This window comes from Aythya ferina (genome assembly GCF_964211825.1).
Source record: "Aythya ferina genome assembly, chromosome: 17".
Taxonomy (NCBI): Eukaryota; Metazoa; Chordata; class Aves; order Anseriformes; family Anatidae; genus Aythya; species Aythya ferina.
In genome coordinates this window covers 2,348,968-2,374,333 of record NC_140316.1, presented here as the reverse complement: position 1 = coordinate 2,374,333, position 25,366 = coordinate 2,348,968, and the positions used below count along the sequence as shown (strand labels likewise).

The 25,366-nt window shown below is 37.0% G+C and overlaps 1 protein-coding gene across 11 annotated transcripts in view; it reads left to right on the top strand.

Annotated features, from left to right (window-relative positions):
• Positions 1-25,366, top strand: part of RIMBP2 (RIMS binding protein 2) — a 146,876-nt gene that overhangs the window by 95,590 nt on the left and 25,920 nt on the right. For 5 of the 11 annotated variants that reach the window (XM_084491642.1, XM_084491647.1, XM_084491650.1 and 2 more), the window contains 9 exons: positions 4,708-4,758; positions 6,953-6,973; positions 9,914-10,118; positions 14,968-15,119; positions 17,492-17,568; positions 18,827-18,936; positions 19,379-20,185; positions 23,090-23,241; positions 23,632-24,099. In XM_084491642.1, coding sequence (XP_084347768.1) covers positions 4,708-4,758; positions 6,953-6,973; positions 9,914-10,118; positions 14,968-15,119; positions 17,492-17,568; positions 18,827-18,936; positions 19,379-20,185; positions 23,090-23,241; positions 23,632-24,099 — 2,043 coding nt within the window. The remainder of the gene's footprint in view (positions 1-4,707; positions 4,759-6,952; positions 6,974-9,913; positions 10,119-14,967; positions 15,120-17,491; positions 17,569-18,826; positions 18,937-19,378; positions 20,186-23,089; positions 23,242-23,631; positions 24,100-25,366) is intronic. The other 6 variants (XM_084491644.1, XM_084491645.1, XM_084491651.1 and 3 more) reach the window with 2 other exon arrangements.

The following is a 25,366-nucleotide window of genomic DNA, read 5'->3' as shown; positions in this document are numbered from 1 at the left end:
CAGCTAAATAAAAACATCATACGATGGGTGAGCAATTGGCTAACGGGCAGGGCCCAAAGGGTTATGGTAAATGGGGCTGCGTCAGGCTGGCGGGCGGTCACCAGTGGGGTCCCTCAAGGCTTCATTTTAGGGCCGGTACTTTTCAATATTTTTATAAACCATCTGGATGTAGGAATAGAGGGTATTTTGAGCAAGTTTGCTGATGACACCAAACTTGGAGGAGTTGTGGACTCGAATGAGGGTGTAAAGGCCTTGCAGAGGGATCTGGACAGGTTGGAGAGCTGGGCGATCACCAACCGCATGAAGTTCAATAAGAGCAAGTGCCGGGTCCTGCACCTGGGACGGGGAAACCCTGGCTGCACGTACAGACTGGGCGATGAGACGCTGGAGAGCAGCCTAGAAGAGAGGGATCTGGGGGTCGTGGTAGACAGCAAGTTGAATATGAGCCAGCAGTGTGCCCTGGCAGCCAGGAGGGCCAACCGTGTCCTGGGGTGCATCAAGCACGGCATCGCTAGTAGGTCAAGGGAGGTGATTGTCCCGCTCTACTCTGCGCTGGTGCGGCCTCACCTCGAGTACTGTGTGCAGTTCTGGGCACCACAGTATAAAAAGGACATGAAACTGTTGGAAAGTGTCCAGAGGAGGGCTACGAAGATGGTGAAAGGCCTGGAGGGGAAGACGTACGAGGAACGGCTGAGGTCACTGGGCCTGTTCAGCCTGGAGAAGAGGAGGCTGAGGGGAGACCTCATCACAGTCTACAACTTCCTCGTAAGGGGGTGTAGAGAGGCAGGAGACCTTTTCTCCATTAACACTAGTGACAGGACCCGCGGGAACGGGGTTAAGCTGAGGCAGGGGAAATTTAGGCTGGACGTCAGGAGGGGGTTCTTCACAGAGAGGGTGGTTGCACACTGGAACAGGCTCCCCAGGGAAGTGGTCACTGCACCGAGCCTGTCTGAATTTAAGAAGAGATTGGACTGTGAACTTAGGCACATGGTCTGAACTTTTGGGTAGACCTGTGCGGTGTCAAGAGTTGGACTTGATGATCCTTATGGGTCCCTTCCAACTCAGGATATTCTATGATTCTATGATTCTATGATTCTATGAATATATTTGGTTTCCTTAAATGTCAGAAATGAATCCTGTCTTAATTTCATGTTAATCAAAATACAGAGAATTGAACATTCCCATGCCAGTTTGATTACAGAATTACAGAATCACAGAATTTCTAGGTTGGAAGAGACCTCAAGATCATCGAGTCCAACCTCTGACCTAACACAAACAGTCCCCACTAAACCATATCCCTAAGCTCTACATCTAAACGTCTTTTGAAGACTTCCAGGGATGGTGACTCCACCACTTCCCTGGGCAGCCTGTTCCAATACCTAACAACCCTTTCAGTAAAGAAGTTCTTCCTAACATCTAACCTAAAACTCCCCTGGCTCAACTTAAGCCCATTCCCCCTCGTCCATTCCCCCTCTACCTGTCACCAGGCACGTGGGAGAACAGACCAACCCCCACCTCGCTACAGCCTCCCTTGAGGTACCTATAGAGAGCGATAAGGTCGCCCCTGAGCCTCCTCTTCTCCAGGCTGAACAAGCCCAGCTCCCTCAGCCGCTCCTCGTAGGACTTGTTCTCCAGGCCCCTCACCAGCTTCGTTGCCCTTCTCTGCACCCACTCAAGCACCTCAATGTCCTTCTTGTAGCGAGGGGCCCAACACTGAACACAGTACTCGAGGATTACCTGGAACAGTTAGTCATTCTCACTGACACATTAATGTTTTATTAGGATTTCCTTGGCTTCCAGTCACTGGTGATTCTCACTACTTTACTACACTAAATTAGTTTGAAGTAACTCCTAGTCAAGGCCCTTACATGTTGCAGTTGATATGTTTCTTAACTAAACTGTTAAGTACCTCATTGCCAAGCTCATTCTCTAATTTGAAAATCCCTTCCAAGACATTTTTTATCACAGTGCTACTTCTCAGTTTTCATTATAATTTATAAAAACATGGCACTGAGTTTCAATTTTGCCAAAGTCACTTAAAGTTGCATTTGTCTAAATACTAATGTTGATGTTTCCAACTGTTTGAGTAGATTAAAATACAGAAATAATAATGCCAATGATAGTTTGAGAATTGATATGGACAGACTTTCTCAGCAGAATTAAAAAAAAATGTATAAAGATGTAGTTTTGTTTGAAACAGAATGTTCCATTTGACCCAATTAAATCTTCCAGTTAAATTTCTTTTAGTCTTTAACAATTAATCTTTTTAGGCGTATTTAAAAATACTATTTATATAGTATTTCTATATAGAATTTATAGAAATATAGTATTTCTATAAATATTCAGCTGCCATCATTTGAACTTCCACATGAATTTTAAACTTAAATTTCTTGTCAAAGCAAAGAAACGAAGGAAAGGTGCAACTTTTCTTCTTGCTAATTTTTTTGTTGCATTCTTCTACTAAATCTGAATCTGAACTATGTTTTGTTTTTCTTGTTGTTGCTATAGACTGGCATCAAAAGTTAAATCTCCCTCATACTGTTCTGACAATCATTATTTTTTTTGCTAAGCTTTAGCACAATAAATAGACATTTAAAAGCACAAACAAGATTGTATTATATTTGGTATTTTGTTGAATGTAACTAGATGGCATCTGTAGCCTGTGATTATGATAAAATTCTTGTTCAGTGGATCTCAAGTAGCATGGAATATAAGATCACTTAGGTGTCTGTGTTGCAGTCTATTCTACCTTGTAGACAGATGGCCAAGCTAGTTTATTACTTGCAGTTCTCTAGGTGTGGTTGTGGAGATGAGCACCAAGACTAGTTTGTCCTGCTTTTGCCTCTAGATTGCTGGTATCCAGTGCATTTCCTTTCAACATTACAATGTGGTGTATATTTTCAGAAGAGTCATTTAAATAAATCACATACCTAAATAACTGTAATACTTTGCTTCCATAATTAACAGGGATTGCTGGCTCACATTTCATCCAGAGCTGACCTCCCAATGTGCCTAGTAAATGTGTTACATTATTATTATTATTATTATTATTATTATTATTATTATTATTATTATTATTATCTAATTACATGAAAAAGTATTGTGAAATGAAAGCTGTAACTGCAGGCATTAACAGGATGATATTTCGACATTTCACCACATATCTTGTTACTGTTGTAAAGTTGCTGATGAATTACAGAAATGTAGGTGTTGAAACAATGCACATTATTAGTACAGTTCAATGCATTTCCTGTCATATTTTGATATTATAAATAAAAATTCATTCTGTTTTTAATGTACATGCAGACTGTTCAGACTATCAATCTAAAAGGAAGAACATAATATTGTTCATCCAGTTTTTGTGCTGATAGGGAATCAGATGGTCTTTTTCTCCAACAAAGCCTTAATATAAGACAGAATGATGAAAAAGAGAGATAGCTATTGACACAGCTTTCCTAATCATTTATCAAGAACTCATATTCTGATTTTATAAAACTTGTAATGATGGATAGCACAAGGCTTTCTATTACCTGCCATCATATTTTTGCTAATGCTTCTGGAGCCAATATTTTATCACATACTAGTAATAAGACTCATTACTGTAGTACAGGAAGAAATATGACTGTGCTTGCAGGGGTAAAGCAGGCTTTATTACCATGCATGACAGTGAAGAATAGTTCAAGTATGTGTTGTGGGTTGTGACTTTATGGCCTGACCCAGCTTCCATTCAAAACGATAACTGAGTATGGTAGCCCTAATACATCTGGAAAAATGTCTTTCATTGCAGTATCTGGCCCATTAAATTTTGTGGCACTGCCCTCTGCTAAACAGTTTGAAGACATTTCTCTCATGAGGAATGAGCAGGATATGGTCTTTGAGATACAGTAAAAAGAATCCAAGGGGCAAAGTTTGTGCATTGCATTGACATCAGCATAATGCAATGGTTAATAAAAAAAAACGTGTTGCTCATCTTGGGCAAGCATCAATAAAGAAGATAGTGAAAACTTAAATGGAAGTAAAGTGAGGGTAGCACAAAGTTACTGAGTGCTAGTTTTTTCTAGTTTTAAGGCTTAGACTTCTGGCCAAATTTGATAACTTACTTTCTGATCTACATATAATAACAACTTCCTACTCTCATTTACTCCCTCTTTTCTTCTTTGGCTCAGTTGATTGAACTCGAAATGTACTGCCATTTACAGACAACCTTTCTTGTGGATGTATTGAAGTGTTTTGTGAGCTATTGGTGTTGCTGCATGTAAAGAATTAGCTTAATTTTTGTTTTGCTTTTTCCTAACCAGTACAGTAGGTTTCTACTCTCTGAAACTCCTGCAAAGTAGAGTTGACAGAAATAGCTCATTTCTTGGTTTTATTTTAGAGGGTTTCAGAGATTCTTATGATGTGTTCTTGCAGTTTGTTGTGCATGCTTGTCTTGCTCTAACTAAATGTTAATGCCACTAAGCTTCACTGAGATTCTGTGTCCTAAAAATATACAGGTATTTCAATGGCTTGAAACCAAAGTGCTGTAGTGTATTGCACAAGCCAGCACTCCAAGACTTTTTTCAAATTCAAAACTCCAAGGTTTTGAATTTGAGTATACAGTATGCTACATTATGCAGTTACAATATTCTATATATAGCCTAATACATTTTTCTGTTCTTTTTTATTATTATTTATTTTATTTATTTATTTTCAATGTATGAAAACAAGGCTCAGGTTGAAGCTAAGAAGGAACATGAAGGAGCGGTTCAGTTGCTAGAGGTAAGAAGATATCCAATCCTCTGGTTGTGGAGGTTCCATTCTGAATGCGATGGCTTAACAGGAATATCACTTCTGAAAGATTCGGAGCTATAAAGACAATTCAGTCATGAGAGCATTAAACTGGGCTGTTGGAAGTCACACGTGTCCCTCAGTTTCTGTTTGTATAAGATGGAAATTTTGGTACCGTTTTTTGTAAACTATTATCAGATGTATAAAAAGTATGTATATCAAATATATAAAAAGGCCCTCTTCAAAGTTGTTATAGTCTGTTCAGTGATTTGCCCAGACCATTTTTAAATATCTGTGGGAATGGAGATCTGACAGCCTCCACAGGCAACCTCTTTTGGTCTTTCAGTACCTTTAATATGAAGAATATTATTCTTGCATCCTGTCTGAATTTTCTCAGGATGCTACTCATATTGATTGACTCTAATCCTATTGCTGTATATCACCAGCATGGCCTTTCTTTGCATTTCCCAACTAAGGTGCAGTGTGTTTTTAGAATTTGCCAGTGAACAGTGAATTTAGGAAGTAAACACTGTGAAATAAATTAATTTTTAGAGATGATTTGGGTAATTGGTTTTACTAATTTTTAAAACATTAAATAACTGCATATACTAAGGCAACATCATCCATAAAGACACATCAAAAAATCTTAGTATTTTCATTAACAATTGCTCATAGCAATTGTGACTTTTGGTATGGTGCATTTCCTAGAAATTCATCCTAATGAAAAATCTAGTATTTTAGTCTTCTGTGCCTAAGGATACAGAACTGATTGTTTCTTGCATAGAAATAACATGATGAATAGGAGCAATTCTTACTCCCATTCAAAAACCATGAGCTTTGCTGCCAGCTTTAGTTGGAAACGGGCAAGGTTTACAAAACCTCTTTGTCTTCAACCAGAATGAAATTTTTACAGTTTTTTAATTGTGGCTGTTACAGTAATGGAAATTCTATAGGGGATACACACAGGTATGGTTAAATTATATATGCAAACACAAAAAAATCAGATGAGAATTCCAATAAATTAAAATACTTAAGAGTCTTCCTGGTGCTGACAAAACCTTTTATTTCTTTCCCAGTCTGGTATATAGCAATGCAGGATTACCCATGATGTTGTACAAGGTTATGTTGTATTACATTGTAAAAAAAAAATCCTACAGCGAACAATTCCTTTCCAGTTTTCCAAAACTAGGCTAACAGATTCTTTATTTTAAGTTACAATCATATGTTTTGATGCACATGGATAAGATTGTGTCAGGAAATACAGGCACACAAGAAAGTAGCATCCTAACTGTATCCAGACCTACTTTTGTTAATTTTTGTTCTTCACTTTTTTCATGCGTAACAAATTTTCAGTGATAACTATCAAACTAGATTTTCTGCCAGAGGAAAAGGTATTAAATGCTTATTCTTAACATAACTTGCATATCCAAAGAACGTAGAAGAACATAGATTGACTATAGCAAATGTGCTTATCTGTATTTCATTTCGAAATCTGTTTCTAGTATATAATTTCTGGACTTTTTTCCTTCTAATGGTAGTTGTTCTGTCTGTGTACTTACTGGAGATGAATTTATGAAGATAAACTTTCTGATGCATTGATAATCTCTTTTTTTAAACAAACAAACAAACAAAAAGTTTATTTAAAATTAATATTCCCATGGAAAGGGTTTACTCATATGCTTTCATTATTAACATATATATTAAATTTGCTTTGCCTTTAAGAATATAAGATAATAATTTAGTGCATGGTGGAAAGTATATAATGCAGGAAAACACGAGTAGAAACAAAGCAGGCAAGTGATTATTTACCACCTTAAGCTAAACAAAATTCCTATTTAGCTGATTTGTTTGCAAACTTTGATTTGCATAACTCCATCAAGGTTTCTTAAGCTTTTGTTTTTTGTTGCCTTAGGCCCATTAATTCTTAGCATTTGGTTTATTTAATCTGCTTTTTGCAATTCAAGATCAGCAGTGGTATGGATTTCTCAAACGTTCTATACGTGTTTTGTGTTAATGCATGTTTTTACACCTGTTAACTGTTCCAACGTTTTTTGCTTTGAAATGTTAAAAAAAAAAAAAAAAAAAAAAAAAAAAGTGTTCAAAACTGGTTTTATTTCTTTGTTTATTTCACATCTCTTTGTTTACTGTGTCTTGTTTGAAATTTATTGCTTTGCACTTCATCCAGAACACGCTGGACAGCATGCAGGTATTTTAGGGCATTATTCTCCATTCCCTGTCCCAAATCCTGCACTTCCCTTTAAAATAAGTATGATAGTCCTACCTAACCTTGCATGGCATGTGTGCTAAAACCATTGTTATGCAAGCATGCTTGGTATTGATTGGCCTGATACCGAATCGCTGAAAACAGATTTTTTTTTTTTTTTTATACAAGAGATTTACCTCCAAATATGGCATGATTTAATGAAGAAACAAATACTGTTTCTGAAAGTGAACTTCTTATGAGCATGCCCACTAAGAATGGTTTGATAGTTTATTCAAGATTGTAGCTTTCAGACTGCGTGGATTTTACCTGAATTCAGATCATTTCATTGTTTATACAAAGACAACTTTATGCCATATTTTCACCTTGGCTTGATTTATTTAGACACCTACTGAAAGCCATTCCTGCTACATAAACAGTTAAACTATGAAATAAAATACTAGTCTGAATTCAAGCTATCCACCTGGAAAGCTGCTCATCATCTTATCTGTCTTGTGTGAACAATATCTGTCTTGTCATAGATGAAGTCTGCTTGATTTTATGTTTAAGAAGCTGTTTAGCACTGTGTATTTTATGAGAAATTTAAGTTCTCATAACTCAGTCCTAAGTGAAGTACATTCAGTATGGTCTGCAGTGAGGATATCTTGTCACTCAAGGACTGCTGTAGGTAGGTTCAGTCGTAGGGAGATCTGGTAGATGTGACACTTTTGCGCTATTTTTATTGAGACTATCTGGGCAGTGCCATGATACAGAGTACAAATTCAGTGCTTCTGAGAATACAAGCACATGTTTCATTTCATTGTGCATCATTTCATATATGTATGAGCACGTTGATTTTCTATAGAGAAGTGAGTCTGGCTAATTAAAAATGAACCAAGCACCTCTCTGGAATCAGGAAACAAAGATAGATACAGGGATGCCTCCTGTTACTTCTGTACTATTGTGGCTCTTACGGTAGTTTTTCTTTTATACAGCACCAGATTTGTGCTCACTTCTAACTCACAAGCTTGATTAAAAAAAGCAGTAAAGGCATTTTTCTTTCAGGCTTCGTACTATCCTGAGAGGACAACTCTAGATAAAGATTCTAGATGATCAAAAGAAAAGTGACATACTTTTGGCACATACTGCAATGCAAATCAGTTATTAAATATATATACACTGAGACTTTTTTAGCAGAACTAAATTAATTTGTGTTTTTATAAGTACAAAGAAATTACATCCTCAAAATTTATTGTAGCTTTAAAAATGTATTTATTCCAAAAAAGGAACAAGCAAACGCACAATCATTAGTGAGGAAATTTGGATTCATATGTTCTTCTGGGGACTATAAGGAGTGTTTTGTTTATCTTTAGTTGTGCTAAGATCCTTCTATTGGTGTTATGTAATATGTGTAGCTTTCTTCATATGTATTACATGCAGTTTTCCTCCTCATAGGAACTGAGAAAATTTTTCTCTTTCAAGAAAAAGAAACCTTAGCACACTTGAATGAACCTAATTGATATCCAGCCTTCCTTTGCTAGCACAGCTGTTTAAATAGGCTGTTTAAATATTATAAAGGGGGTTTTAATGAAGGAAAGTGACGTTTTTTCATCGTGAAGCATCAGATTAGGATCTAACGCATGAGCTTTCCATTTAAGGTCCCTATTACTACTTCTGAGCTGCTTCTGCTTGCAGTGTTAGGGTCACAGCATGTGAGCCATGGGTGCTCCCTAGGTCACAAACAGTAGTCTCTCTGGCACATTTCCGGAGTACAGACCAACTGCTTTCCCCTGTGTGAAAATCAGACCTCACAAGCGAATTTCTCAGGAGTTTTGCTAATTCTTCAGTCTTCTCAACAGGTGTTAATTAATGTGATCTTTTCCAGCCTTCTGGGAAATCTTGATTTCTGTTTGTACTCATCAAGAACACCTTATAGTGTATGCAAGCAGATATGCAGGCTGTTTATAGATGCAGATTGAAATTTAAATGTGCTATATTAAAATCATTAATATATTCTTAATTTAGCTGGTACACTAAATGTGCAGATTTGGATAAAATGAAAGGTATTTTCATGTTTCACTGTCTTTGCCACTCTTAAATTTGCTTTGAGTTAAAGCTGTAGAAGAAATCCTGAATTCCCATGCCATTTGTAATTCTTTTCATCCAGGGAATCTTTCCTTTCAGTTACACCATCCATTTTTTTCATGTGAAGATTTCTTAAACAGTATGTAGGCAAATTTTGCAAGTCATCACAGAAGCTTATCTTTTAAGTTCCGTTTTGTTATTTCCTGATGCCTCAAAATTATAACAAATGTTTGCCCACAGTGACATTTTTATACTTCTCCCAAGCTTGCAAACAATCTTCCCTTGGCTGCTGTCTGAATTACTTCTGCGTGGTTTGGCACATACAGTGAGGAGCATTATTTTTGAAAGGGAATTCAGCCAGTAGCTAGTCCCACGTTCTGCATGATCCAATGTTTTTTGCTGTTCTTGTTGGTTTCTAATATATTAAAGTTTATCTAGTGATTCAGAGTTCTTCAACTTAATAGTTGAGGATGGGCAAACCTCAGAAAAGTACCTGGGTTTTAGAAAACATTGGAAAAATATACAAAAGTGACATTCAGATACGTGTGTATGTCACAATGCCATACGTTCTGTTTGCAGGTGTTCTTGGCAGTGATGTTCTTAGGCAAAAATTATGATGAGGAATTTCCACTTTGGGAATTGGGGATGAGAAGAATATTTACCTCAATATTGAAGAGTTACTAAAAGGTTTTGTTCTAAATATGAATGAGAACTTAGGGGGACAAAAACTAGGGGCAACAAAAAACAATGGGTGCTTTTATCCCAAATAGTTTGCCTATCCTGGTACTTTTGGAAAATCAAATCCTTTCATAACTTGCTCTGACATCAGACAAATGTCTGTGTTATGTCTTGCTTGTGCAGGCCAAGGTCCGAGAGCTAGAGGAAAAATGCCGGACACAAAGTGAACAATTTAACCTCCTGTCCAGAGAGCTGGAGAAGTTTCGGCAGCAAGCAGGGAAGATTGATCTCCTGAGCAGTAACACAGTAGCATCCTCAGATATTCCTGGTTCTCCCAGTAAATCTCTATCCCAGTTAGTGAATGGAATAGCCACTTCTATAGGCAAAGGTAAGAATGTGCATTTTGTTTCAGAGAATCATAGAATCACTAAGGTTGGAAAAGATTTCGAAGATCATCTGGTGTCTGATCTGTCCTGTAGGTTTTAAGAAGCAACTCAATGGTGTAAATAGAGTTTGATTATATAAATGGAAGATAGAATTTGGTCCTGATCCTGTTTAGTGACTTGTTTAAATTTCAGAGTATTTCTTAGACCTTCACTTGAGATTGTTCTGGATTTATTCAGGTAGCAGAATTCTCTCTACTCATTGTTAGGTGTAGCAGTAAGAAACCTGTTCAATGCTAAAATGATGTATTCCTTATGTAAAGATCTACTTCTGTTGAAAGTAGAAAGACTGACAGTATATAAAGGCTTTGCTGGAAAATTTTCTTAAAACTTTGTTAAAGTTTCAGGGGCAGGAGTTGGTCTGCTATCTTGTTGAAGTAACGATTCACAGGGAAAGAAAAAACAGACACAATGCACTACCCATTACATTAAAAAAAAACTTGTAGATAGAGCTGAGCAGAAAATGGGAAAACTTAATGGAATATTTTTACAAATATGAAAATGTTTTTTGGTTTAGTTGCATTTTTTCAGCAGAAAGTACAGACTTCTCCATAAAAAAAACTGAAATTAAAATATAAAATAAATTTTTGACAGAAGCAAACACTGTCTGTCTAAATAAAAATTCTGCCACAAAGTGGTTTTGGTTGAAAAGGAGTTTCATGGGATGTATTTTAACACACCTGATACCCATAACACACTAATACCCATAGTTGTTTACTAAACTGTGCAAATGTGTTTAAAATTTTAACCATGTTAAAATTGGTAGTTGAACACTTAAATACTGGGTATTTCAGAAACTGAGAAGTTACGCCATTGTTGATATAAGTTTTAAAAGAAATGGAGAATGTAAAGTTAAAAAAAAAATCTGTATTGGTGTTTTTATGCATAAAGTACCTAGTATGCTCAGCTCAGTGTGTGTTTTGACAGGCTCTGTGGTGAATTTTCACCAGATCATAATTGCCTGTTGCCAGAGGCAACTGCTCCTCCAGACCACACATCTTTGTTAACATTATTCATAAAAAAGTTTCAAGGCAAGAAGTTACCTGAGGACACCTGAAAGGAACCTGCATGTAAATTTTTAGATTGTGTATAACTATGTTGTTATCAAGGCTGAGAAGTGTGCTCACAAGCAGGTGATACTTAGCTCAGTATCACCCATGACAGAATGATTTTTACTACTTGTTCTACAAAGAAACACTTGTAGTTTCCTGTTATCAGATAATTTCCATAGCTTACAAATTCCCCTGAAATTGTTTTAGGATAAATATAAAGAGGAAGTAGACAAACAAAATAGTCTGTATTTATTTGTTTGTTTTATTTAATCTTGTTAAGCTTCTAGAAAAATTGTGAGGTGTAGGGCCTAGAAATCACAAATCGTTTCCATATCACTATAGATGAGCAGTTATTTTTGGTGAAGGGTGCCACACTCAGTGTGAAACCAAGTCAGAAGAAACCAGGGTGACATCCTTCTTTTATTCTGCTTCAGTGACTCTGTACTTTATATGGCTTAGTTTTTTAAAACACAAAATTATAGCTGTTTGCAGTCTCACCCACTGTGGTGTATATATAAGCTTAAAAGGCTCTTCTGGAGCTGTAAATCTTACCTAAGTGGATATTAAAGTGCATTAAATAGAGAATTCACAAGACATTACCTGATGGCTGTAAGAATTTAGCAGAAATTTCCTTAACAACAACAGGATTAGCTCTTCATGTCCCTAAGGGTAGGATTTTCAAAGCAAGACATATTTTTAGAAAGGTAATTAAGTACTGAAATGTTGTTTAGGCAGCTTGTGAAGGTCCAGTCTTTATCTCTGGAGTTGATGTAAATAGTCCTCAGTCCTCAAATAAAAATCAACTAAACATTCTTAGGTCCTGACTCAAACTTAACACACTATGTAGTATTTATTCTATAACTGCTAATAGAAACAGCTTTTAATAAAACCTTCAAAACAAAATAAACAAAAATCCTGAAAAAAGATCTGGACTGGAAACACGGAACACAGCTAGGTCTGTACTGAAGTCACTTAAAGGCCTTGTTCTCAAAGCCTTTTTTCATAACTTATTGATCTTTATACTACTTAGAATTCAGGGCCTGCAGCACTGTAGTATAAACATCAGAAATCCTTGGACAATATTCATTCTCAGTATGAATGCAATGATAACAATCAAATAATGTTTAAGCAAGTGGGTAGAATGTCTAATTATTGAAATCAACTATTTCAGAATAATGATGGTAATGCTAAAGCAAGTTCTTCAAACCAGAAGTGTAATTATTTTTATTATGTGTAAGGAAAAAAGAACACATGAGGAAACACAAGGACAGCTTTCAAAGCAAAGCAAATGACGGAAATGAGATCAGTTTATGACCAGCTGCTTTGCCTTAATTGACAATTTTTAAATGTATCAGGAAATGAAATAAACCTAGCCAGAATAGATTAGAGCATAAAAAGTTCACTCTGAGCATATAATAATGTCACAACCCAATACAAAAACCTTCAAGATTTATTATTCATCAGATAAAGGGTGCATTTAAATGGCCTATCTAGATAATTTAGGTAGTTCATAATGAATCAGCAGTCCCATAAATAAAATGGAGAGGCTAATTGTACTTCAGCTATGGTCAGTTTCAGTTCTGCCTGAGACATTTAAATTACGTTTGGAGTTCTTCTTTGCCTCTTTCCTTGGAAGGGTGTTCAGATTTCCTTGACAGGTTGTTGCTAGTAATGGCCATTTTGATGGCATATGGATTTTACAAGACTTCACATGCACACACACACAAAAAAAAAAAAGCACATGGCTTTTTAATTCTCCTAGAATTTAGAGGTAAAAGAGAAGCTTTTTTCTAGAAGCTTCTGGATGTTCTTATGAACTAGTACCTTGGTGGTTTTTTTAAGTGTTAGTTTTATCCACAGTGCAAATATAAAGGCAAAGATGCATTTTTAATTAGTTTCCAGTGAAAGAACAAATTTTAAGAGTTTTAATTGGTCTCATTCCTCCATATTCATACTGTTGTTCAAGCCCAGACATCTCAATGAATTGCCTTGGCTGAAGAAGAGAATCATCCTAGCAAAGCAAGGGCTAGATCTTCTAAGAATCTCTCTCCACACTTTGTATGTAGTGCAACGAATTTAGTAACAAAGCCAGGAGGTATGAGACCAAACAGCAGTTTCCTTTGAATGAATAATCACAGTTGGAGCAATTATTTACAGGCTTGGCTCTGACAGGCTGATATGGCAAGCACATTAACAGCAAACAGAAGGAGCTTAATTGGCTAAAGGTTTCTTAACAGGGATGACTTTTCTGTTATACATGTGAGAAAGGTTCCAAGAAAAAAATATGCAGCCTTTACCAGCCTGAGGACTGCTGCAAGCAGGGCTGATTGTAATAAATCTTTTGTAAGGTGACTGGTACGTTTCCCTGTTGTCAGTGTGCTTAAGCTGTCTTGCTGTAAATTACACTAATGCAGAAAAAAAATTAATAATTTTGGACTAAGGAGCACACCAGAAAAAAAAAAACTCTGATGTTATGTTTTGGAGGTTATGGTCTTCTGCAAAATGAATAAAGAAGTTCCAGTGTTAATTCCAGGTGACGTGTCTAGGAAGTTTGCAATTCAGTAGCAAAACTTTGCTGTCCAGACTTCTGGCAGAACTGGAGAGGAAATACCAAACCTGCACATATCTATGGTCTGAAAAATTAGAGCATAGACTTGTTATGTTAATGAGAAAATGAAGAGGAGAGAAGACACCTTGGATATCTGATTGTGTCAGCAATGCCCCAGACTTTGCTATAACTTCTGCTGATGCTGCAGGTATAATTATGCTCAGTTTACAATTTTCTGCTTCTTTTCATGTGGTTTGGGGACTAACCTAATAGTGAAGGAGGAAAGCTATGAAAATATTTTATATTTCACCTTTTTTGGTTCTCTTGCAACCTTAATGAAGTAGTTCTTTTTACGTACGTCTCCTCACCACTAGGTCTAGTTTTCACTTTAGACAATAGGAGATTAGTGTGTTCAGCCTCTTGTAAGCCTTTCTCCTTAGGTCCTTTAAATGTGCAGTATGTATTGTCTTTATTTTTAGGTGTGTTTAAAAAGCACAATAATATATATATATATATATATATAAAGAAGTATTTGGAGATGTTTTCTTTTTCATAGTTTCTCTTTAAAAAAAATAATTGATGGCAATATGATCTAATTGTGTGTTTAGTACTGGTGTTAATGAGGTACTCATAAGAAATATGCAACAGGTATTCTTGGAACTTCTTGGCCCCGCAGCATGCCAAAATACTTCCCTTCATTTCAAAATGAATATCCTGCCAACCAAATGACTTACATGTCAGTCACTTTCTTTGAAGATAATTGCACAACTTGATTTTATTTTCCAGAATATGAGAGGGTCACCAAAAGAAATAGAGGGGTTCCAACAGTAGCTTTCTAGTCCTGAACATGTTCAACGACATGGCAAATTACTTTACTTCTCCGAAGATATCAAGGTGCTCAGAACTAAAACAGAATTCTTTGCATTATGGAAAGCTTTAACTTTTATTTTTTTGAATTAAAATAGCCTCACTATCTACATGATGTTCCACTACATAATGTTGACTTATGTAATCTGTCAAAAGGCTGTGAAGTAGTAGGCTTAGCTACTTTTCTTGTCTTCACTCTACCTACCCTAGTGTTTTTCTAGAATGATTTCTAAAAGGAGGAGAAAATAACTCTCTTCTTGTTATTAGTTGGAAATGTTTCTCTTGAAAGCAGTTACTTATTCTTTTATGTGTTTTCTTCACTGCCAGGTCATGAAAGTCCTTCTGGAAGCCATTCTGTGATTTCAGAATTTATACGACCTCTTCAAATATCTGGAGACAAACCAGAGCAATTGTCTGTCAAACCTACATTCTTGTCCAAGTCAAGATCTGGTACCCCAAGATGCAGATTTGATTCAGATGTGAGTCTTCTGAAGTTTGTTACTGGAAATGTGTGTTATGGGGCCAGGATCTCTTCTCCAGGGACTGATGTGGGATCATCCATCTCCTTTGAAAAGACAAGAATATTCTCATTGTCTGAGACAAATTGTGAATGTGACCAGTGGGAATTTCACTGAACTTTTCAAAGTCTTAGTTGATATGCTAGTTACATGGTATGACAAATGCATGTGTGAGACCCTTAGGCTTCTATGAAAATCTCATCCTTGCATTCAGACTTCTGCATTACTTGTGTGCTTAAAAGGTGCAGGTCAGTACTTCTGTCTGTGTCTGTTTTGGTGTATGTCTGTTACACAGGTTTATTATTATTATTGTATCTACCAAAATGTGTGACTTTGATACAGCCTTGGTATCTACATGTAAAAGAGCAATTCTGACCAGTGCCCTGTCAAGGCAAGTGTGCTTTAGGCTTGAGAAGTGGCTTATTTTGCAGTACTTGTTCTTTGCCTGGTTTTCATGATGTGTTACTTTTCTCACCACAACTAGGCTCATACCACCTGCTAGAAGCAGTTTCTAAACACTCTTCTAAACTAATTTGGAGCATTTACTCTAAGCTCTTACACTATTCAACTTTCCAACTTGTATTTAATTGTACTTTTGAGAGGTCCTTCTTAAAAAGGTTTTCTAGATTTTAGTAGAATTCTTGTAGAAAGCCAGTGGGAAACTCCTAAGAACTTTACGAAGACAATGTGACAAGTTGGTTGTTGATATTTAGGGAAAATTTTAAATATAAGAAGGTATAGGACACATTTTGAAAGCTTTATAGAAAGGTATAATATTATATATTAAATATTATATGCCTGTTATATGTGGGCAAACAGAAGAAATTATCTTTACTTTGTACCCTCAGCTTACAGTCCTGACTCCCATTTTTATCTTTACAGAAGTAAATAAATTGAAACTGTGTGAATATTCTCTACTATTTTATGTTCATTGCTACTGAACCTCTGAAAATTGATAAAATCCAAATGTTTTTAAATGGATTGCAAGACTGAGTATGGTGTAGGATATTCAACAACATATTAGATTTTAGTACAGTAGAAATTCCATGGTTGTTACTATGGATTATCCACAAATAAATATATTATGTGTCCTTACCACCATGAAATGTGGAACATTCACTTCTTTTTGTAGAGGCCACAGAAAAAGCAGCCCGAAGTAGTCAAACCAGAAACAGCAGCTTAGCAACGAGATTTAGGGAAGCAGAACTAACAGCAAGGAACAGAAGACATGCGTGTCAAATTTAATTCTTTTTTTTTTATTGTTTTTGAGTTATCTCTCACTGAGAATGTCAAGCCCTCTTTTGCAGAATTGTTCTTTGTGTGCTGTCTTGAGTGTAATTATGTGATACATACTTACCTTATGCAAGCACACAGAAATTAAGTTCCATTCTTTTTTAGAAGTATTCAGACCCAAAGGAGAGTGTGTTAATAAAATCATAAGGAAATGTGGATGAAAACTTGACGTGAGCTGGCAGTGCATGCTTGCATCCCAGAAGGCCAACTGCATCCTGGGCTGCATCAACAGAGGAGTGGCCAACAGGTCAAGGGAGGTGATTGTCCAGCAGGTCGATGGAATGTGATTTCAGATAATAGAAAGTGTGGAATTCAGCAGTTGCTGCTGCTGCAGATTGGATTGGATTGGAAAGGGGGCTATATTTTATGTGATATTCATTGTTTCCAGCTATGTGGAAACTGACACTCACACCAGCTCAGAAACTCATCATTTGTCTCAAGTATTTAGCTACGAGTATCATGGTGCTATGATAGTTTTCTAATTAAAATAGTAGAGTATCATTTTAGGTTGTCTATATAATTACATAGCTGTATTATGAAACACTAGACATATCACCTATGATAGGTCACTCTGGAGTAACTGACTTTCTTGTATTTTAATAAAGACTTCACTAAAAGCTTTGTCAGGAGGGTGAGATGGTCAGAGGCTAGTATGGTTAAGTAACTTCAGTCAGCAACATGAAAGTGAGTGGACATGACGTCTTCATGCATCTCTACTTACCAAATGACAAAGAACCAATCCACATTTGGGTTGATTTTGCAAGCTTTTGAGGAAAATCAATATCCAGACTCAGAAACATCATCTGAATCTTTGGAATATATCAAGAAATAGCTCAATTTCTATGCCATGCTAGAATCTGAATTGCAATTCCTTCATAGCCTAAGACCTACTATGCAAAAGTGCCTAATTCTGTTCTATATTAGAATTTCATTTTTTTTTAATGTTGCACATTCTCTGTCAGATTTATATTGTCTGATATAAAAATGGTGCATGCATCTTTTAGAAATCTTTGTTTTGTTTTCTTTTGTTTTCTTTACAGATGGATAATGATCAGAATTCCAATACCTCAAAGCAGAGATATTCTGGGAAAGTCCATCTTTGTATTGCCCGTTATAGGTAACAAAACCAGCTCATTGCACATATAATACATAGTTGTAATATTCAACATGACTTTGTTTCGCTTTTGGGAGGTAGGTTAACAGAGCTATGTCCCTGCTTCCTTTGGGCTGTGAGTCTACTTCTACAGCACAAGGGAGGGAGCAGAGTGCCTTGCAGCATGCAAAGATGATTGTCTGTTAGATTTAGACAAACTAGGCTTTTCAGGGGATATAGCCCAAAGCTGGCAGGTAATAAATAATTGGTCAGCTGAATTCCTTAGTATTTGATGTTCACTTGCTTCTAATAGCATAAGACTACAAAACCAGAAAATAGTTATTTTCACTGTAAACCAAGCTTGAGACTGCTGTAGATAGCAGCCCCCTTTCCTGTTTGCCAAGGCTGCAAAACACTGCCATTTCCATACACTTCAATTCTGAGAAAATGCAGTTATCCTTGGGAGCATTTGCATCCTGAGGATAACCGTATCACTGCATCTACTGTCATCAGCAATTCTGCTGTCTTATAGTTTTATATTTCAGGATGATTTTAAACAGATTCTAATATTTATTCAAGATTACTAGAATGATTATAACATGTGGATGCTCTTATAAGCACTAATACACTGCTTGTGCCAAATGACATTTCAGTCTCCTGGCCAGGCCTGTTTTCTACAACACCTTACAGCAAAGAATGATTATCTGCCTGTAGTTAACTCATAAGCTGCATTCATGCTTCAAGATTAATATGGATTTAAACACTTATAACAAGTTTTGTCTATGAGTAGCTTGCTTTAGCTGTAGCTTACTGTTTTTGTCTCTATTTAATTTGTCTCTGTTGAAATTTAATAACTTGTGTAAAAGACCGTCATATAAAACAAACAGAAGATGGGGATTGGAAGAGATGTCCCAAGTGAGATCTCCTTAATTCTTTTTTTTGTTTTGTTTTAATAAAGATTTAGGCCAGAGTATTCAAAGAGATCTAAGTGAAAAAAATGTGAGTAGATTCTCTCTGGAAAAGGATGTGGTTTTAAGTGTATAGTGTTTAAGTGAATATGTTGTGTTTCATGGCAGTTTGTTGGCAATACAGTTCATAGAGGCAGTACAACAAACTCACCTAGACTCCATTCAAAATATGTTTCAGAAGGTAATCAGAAACAGCAAACCGATGACTTATTATCTAATGCACCCTTAGAAGTGTATACCTTCTTCTGATTAGTATTCAGGTATGTGGTGGTTGTAAATGAACACGCATATTTTTCATCTCTACTCCTTTGCAGTTACAACCCTTTCGATGGACCAAATGAAAATCCAGAAGCAGAGCTCCCCCTTACGGCCGGAAAGTACCTTTATGTGTATGGAGATATGGATGAAGATGGTTTTTATGAAGGTATTTATTTTTTTTAATCTGTAAATTCATGCTAAACGATGCAGATTCAAATCAGTGTTAAACACACTCCGTGTGCTTTCCTTCATCTACTACAAAATCAATTGCTAAAATTACCCCTATCATCTTTGTGTTAATTAACAGAGTTTCTTCACTGGCAAAGCCACTCCTTGCAGGCATAGCTAATTATAAGATATTTTATATTGTCAGCTTTTCCTACTTGAAAGATAAGATTTAAGGTGACAAGAAAACTTACTGTGAGTTCTCTTGTGTTGTTTTTTTTTTTTTTTTTGCTACACTGAAACCTTACTTTCTCTAACTGTGAATGCTGTTTATGTATAGCTTTCATCTGTATCTTCTTCCTTATCTACTTATTGCAAAGCATTAATGTGCAGGAGTGCATTTGCACTTTGAGGACTTTAATGACATTATTCTCTCTCACCAGGGGAACTCCTAGATGGACAGAGAGGACTAGTCCCTTCAAATTTTGTGGATTTTGTTCAAGACAATGAGACGCGTTTATCAAGCACGTTAAGCAGTGAACAAGATCAGAATTTTATCAACCATTCGGGTTCTACTTTAGAAGGAGACATCCTAGAGATAAGTCCAAGTCACATAGACTCTAGCATAATCAGCAATGGCGCAGGGACTCTGGATGTGAACATCGATGAAATTGGAGAAGACATTGTGCCTTATCCTAGAAAAATCACCCTTATTAAACAACTAGCCAAAAGTGTTATTGTGGGCTGGGAGCCACCGGTAGTGCCACCCGGATGGGGAACCATTAGCAGCTATAATGTTCTGGTTGACAAAGAAGTACGGATGAACATAGCCTTGGGAAGCAGAACGAAAGCCCTTATAGAAAAGCTTAACATTTCTACTTGTACATACCGAATATCAGTTCAGAGCATTACAAACAGGGGTAACTCGGATGAACTGCAGTGCAGTTTGTTAGTTGGGAAGGACGTAATTGTAGCCCCCTCTAATCTTAAAGTGGACAACATAACCCAGATTTCTGCTGAGCTGTCCTGGCTCCCTACAAATAGTAACTACAGCCATGTCATCTTTCTTAATGAAGAAGAATTTGACATTGTCAAGGCTGCTAGCTACAAGTACCATTTTTTTAATTTGAAACCCAATATGGCTTACAAGGTGAAGGTCATGGCAAAGCCCCATCAGATGCCCTGGCAGCTTCCCCTAGAACAACGAGAAAAAAAGGAAGCCTTTGTGGAATTTTCTACATTGCCAGCAGGTTTGATATTTTTCTTCCTACCCCAAAACTCTGCAGTTAAATTTCTCTGAAAAATTCTAAATAAATTAACCTAACCTTTAGCTTTATACTGTAATCACTGTCACATTCTTGGGAAGACTGCAGATTATTAGATTGCTTTACAGTATCTATAATTAATTCCTCTCCTGCTTTATTCTCCTCCTGGTTCCTGGGTACATTCTGGAGAGATAAACTAGGGAAAGACATGTTTATCTCCATTACGGATCACATGCTAAATGTGTTTTTATCAGAATAATCTCAAATTGTTTTTAATTAGTCTAGTTATACTAGTTCTGGTAATTATTTATTTTTGTTGGTGTGGACAGTGCTGGAAATAAACAGTTATTACTTCTAGAATATTATTTGTATGTTGTTTGTGTGTCTGAATGCACTTTTTACAGGGATGACCCAACTCTCTTCTGTAATGAAAAGCATTTTGGATAGCATAGCGGATTATGCAGTGATTTAAGGGGATTCAAATATGTTTTGGTTGTGTGGTTGTGATCAGAAGTATAATATGAATTGTTAAAGGTAACAAATTGGTCATGTTTTGGAAAGAAAGGGATTTTTTTCCCCCAACTTACTTTTACATTAGAAATGTTGTAAAGCGTTATTAGTCTTTTCCCACTATTTAAGAACAGTGATGTAGCATTGAAAACTAGAGATGAAATAATGTAGTACATTTAAAGGGTAATGTCATAATTTTGGGGATATATTGCAATACCTGAAAATTTCGGACATCTCTTCTTATAGATTCATCTAATCAAGGACAAGTAGAAGCCTCCTTATATAGTTAGACTTTCAGAGCACTGAATGCCTCTGAAGCAGGGACAGTAAAGCACAAGTGACTCCTGGTGACTAAAATTCCAACAACATGTATTGTGCAATGGGTTAATTGACTTTGCTGGGATTTGATTCCAACGAAGGGGGATAAGTTAGTTCTGGTCTCTTCCTTGCCTTGCAAGACTTATATGTAAGGAGACATGCAAGATGGTTGAATTTAGAGAGGGAATTAAGCTTGTATGTCTACTGCTTTTGATGCTGCTTATTTATAGGCTCAGTAAAAATGTCCACAGTTCAGGCATTTACTATTTTATTTTAAATCATTTCAGTGGGTTAAGTGGTGGTGCTATTGTAGCATTTGCTAATAGAAGGGCATTTTAAACTAGGTATATGTTCTGCATAATCTGGGATATACTGCCTTAGATGGTGGCTTAAATTTATTAAATGAGTGAGGTTTTTTCAGGCTAACTGCTTAACATGCTGCATCACCCTCTAGTTGCTAAAGGATGATAAAGCAACAATGAATTATTCTCTGTTGAGAAGCATTACAGTTTATTAAACCAATCTCTGTTACAGCCTACAAAAGTAGAGAGAGACTCCCTGGATATTGATTTTTTTGGGAGGTGTGAGGGCAAGAGAGGGAGAAAAGGGAGGAAGGTGCCTTCTACTGTGGGAGCAGATGAATGTCATTGTCAGATATGAGATCCTGGACTAGATCATATACGTTCTCTCCTGTAAACTGAGGAACTCTTCTGTATGTTGGGCATGCCGGCTGTAAATAAAATAGCGAAGATGAAATTGAACCCTAAATCAAAATCTTTGTCTTGGGAAATAATAGTATTAGATCAGTTTATGTGCTTTGGCCTTGCTAGTTAAAAATATACTGTAGGTGCAACTAATGGTACAGGCAAAAAAAAATGTAGTGTCCTGAATATGACCAGAATTGTGTTTCCATGCAAATCCCTGCGGAAGGATTTGGATCCATGGCAAAGGATGAAACTCAGGGAAAAAAAAACTACTGAAATGCACTGATGGTTTTATCTAGAAGCTGAGGCTTGTTTGATATTAACGCTTGTGTCATGATCTGTTTGGTAGCAATGAATGCACACAGTTGTAGTATTTGTAGCTTTCTCTCTTGGTAAATGAACAAAAATTGTTGGTGCTTAGTTCAGTGGCAAAAGCAAACTCACAGCAACTAAGGTTTATCATCTCCCAGCTATCACCCAGAGATAGCTGCAGCTGAAACCTGCATCTGAAATGTTTTAGCATGAAACACTTCTCAGTGTTTGACTGTTAAATTAACAGAACAGGATGCCTGAAATATTCATGAACTAATAATCTCTGTGATGTTTTTACTTTGGTTTCTGTCCAAAGTAGTGCTATTTATAGTAGGTTAATAATGCCTTTTAATTAAGGATGTACTTGGTGTGCTATTACCGAAACGTACTGTAAATGCCTTAAAAGGTTAGCAGGCATATTTTTTTTCAGTGCAGAGGAGTCTTTGAGTCCAGTTTCCCATTACATCAACATGCTGCTGATAGAAAAGGTTATGGTTCTGGCTCGCAGTCCACAGCTCACCTTAGTGCCGAAGTGCTTTCTGATCTGCAAATCTTGGCTTGGAGTCACTGATGGTCATGAGACAGAATTTAAAAGTGATTTCTGAGTATGCCATATGCATTCAGTGCAAAGATATATTCCAAAAAGTCACTTGCTGTCACTTGCAGCAGTTTTTCATTAAAAAAATTTCATTCAGCCACTCCTAGGCACTTTTCTCCCCACATTTTCCTTTTCACATCTTCTGCATTCAGAGCAAGTAGTAGTTATGCAGCCTGAAGGGATAAAAATTGTTCCTGAGCAAGGTGCAAGTACAGACTGTCTTGCAAATATAACTTAGTTAATGGCTGTAGGCTGAGGGTCAGTTTATAGCTCCATGATCTGCTGAGTGTGTGCTTCTGTTTCTACACTGTAACTGCAGTAAGAATATTTCGTCTTCTTGAAAAAATAAGTGCTTTGAGATCAGTAGTTTCCAACTCACAAGTATTATCAGCTGATGTACAAACTCTGATCTAATGCTCAAAGGTGACCAATCTTGCCTGTCTTTAGGTCCCCCAGCTCCACCTCAAGATGTTACTGTCCGGGCCGGGTCCACTCCAGCAACTGTACAGGTGTCCTGGAAACCACCAACTCTGACTGCAACAGGGACCTCCCATGGTGCCAATGTCACAGGCTATGGTGTTTATGTAAAAGGTCAACGGGTGAGTTCTTCCAGTGTTGCAGGTACCATCTACGTAAGGTGAATTTCCACTGACAGGTAAAGGCAGCAATAAATGTGTGATGGCACTTGGATATGTGCAGGGTTTTCCTGCGTTTCAGTAGAACCTGTTCTTTTGTTTGTGCTTAACTTGATCACTAGCTCCCTTTTTATACACACTTCATCTTTTGGACAAATTATTTGAAAGGATTAAAGACAACTGGTGCTAATTGGTGTGGAGACCTAATGTGAGCTCTCGAAGCTCAATCTGTATTGGCAATAATTGACTCCATGTTAAGACCTTGAAGGCTGTACTTCAGTGTCATTGAGGGGAGTGATGAGGGGAGGGAAATAGATGTCTTCATGCTAGTAAGTTGCTTTTTTGTGTACCCAGGTGGCGGAGGTGATCTTTCCAACAGCAGAGAACACACTGGTGGAGTTAATGAGACTAAGAAATCTGGAAGCAAAAGAAGTTACTGTTCGAACACTCTCTGCACAAGGGGAATCAGTGGACTCTACTGTTGCTGCCATTCCATCAGACCTACTGGTGCCTCCAACCCCTCACCCCAGAACTGCTCCCAAATCTAAGCCATTAGCAAGTGCCGGAGCCCCAGAAACCAAAGAAGAACATTCAGATCCACATTTAAAAATGGATGAGTCATGGGAGCAGACTCGTTCGGCATCCCCTGTTCATGGGCACACACTTGAGCCACCTCTCCCTAACTTTCACAGCCCTCTTCAGGGGAGGAGGTCTCCATCACCTAACCGAATACTCCCTCAACCTCAAGGCACACCTGTCCCAAATACGGTTGCAAAAGCCATGGCAAGAGAAGCTGCACAACGAGTTGCAGAGAGCAATAGGGTAAAGGCAAAATTTTTCTTGCTGCTTATAGGGATTGCTTTATTCATTGTAGCACTTACTATCAAAAAACTTTGTAGTATACACCTGACTGAGCAGCTAATAAATTCCCAAACACTGAAGGTCAGTGGTTTGAGAAGAAACAGTGTGATAAAATTCTGCGGCATCTTTCACAAATACGCTCATAACTATAAAAAGCACTGATCAACCTTTGATCACTAGAAATGTTTTTGGAAAATGCAGAGCACCTTACTTCTGAAAAAAAAGAAGAAAAAAAAAAAAAGAAAAGGTCTCTGGGCAGTTATTTTCTCATCACAGCTCATAACTGCTAGTTACTTGCTTCAAGATAAGATCTGGTGTCAGTTTTCATAAATTCTCTTTGTCCTTCATATGTCTGTCATGAGTTGATATATGGAGTCTTTGGTCTCCCATTGTATCTCCAGAATAATTCCAATTACTTTGACATTTATGCATGTTTTAACAGCCTGCCAGTATTGATTATCTCTGTTTCAGAACAGAATTGAGCCAGTAGGTGATGATACCAGTTTTGAGAAGCTAGATAATTCTGGGTCAATAATCTCTGTGTGTATTTCTCCCCTTTCTTTATAAGGAAAGCAAACTGGGATAAATGTAATGGAGTAAAGACAGTTTCTTTGGCACTCAAATGAAAGTTGATATAACAAACAGAGAAAGAGAACTGAAATGCTTTTTCTGTTTTTGAAAGTTGCTGACATAGCATATGCTCTGAACCATGCTTATTTACATTAATTTTAGTGATGCTCGAAATGTCCAGGGATCTGGACAGAAATTTACAGATGGATTCACTCTACCTTAAATCAAATTCCACCAGTGATATTTGTTATGTTTGATCTCCAGTAGTAGCAATTCTCCCTTTGCAGTAGGCTGCTGAGTGTCCTCTCCCTGACATCTATCCAGCCTGTTAGATGGCACACTCAGGAGGCCTTGTCATGGGAGTAGGCAGCAGCATTCAGAAGCTGAGGGGTAAGAGTCACCTGTGAGTAGAGGAAGAGGATAAAGTCTCATTCTATAGCTTTTTTTTTTTTTTTTTTTTTTGTGCTGAGCTAAAAAATGCTGAAATGAGTGACTAGGTCTTCTGCTAATCCTCAGCCAAGGGGGAAATTAAAGTCTTCATTAGCAGCCTCTGACTGTAGAATGCTGAGAATTTTAAGATTAACAGTGGTAGAGGGAAGAAAGCTAGCAGCTGTGTTAATGGTCACATGAAAACATTCTTAGAGTGAGAGTGATAATA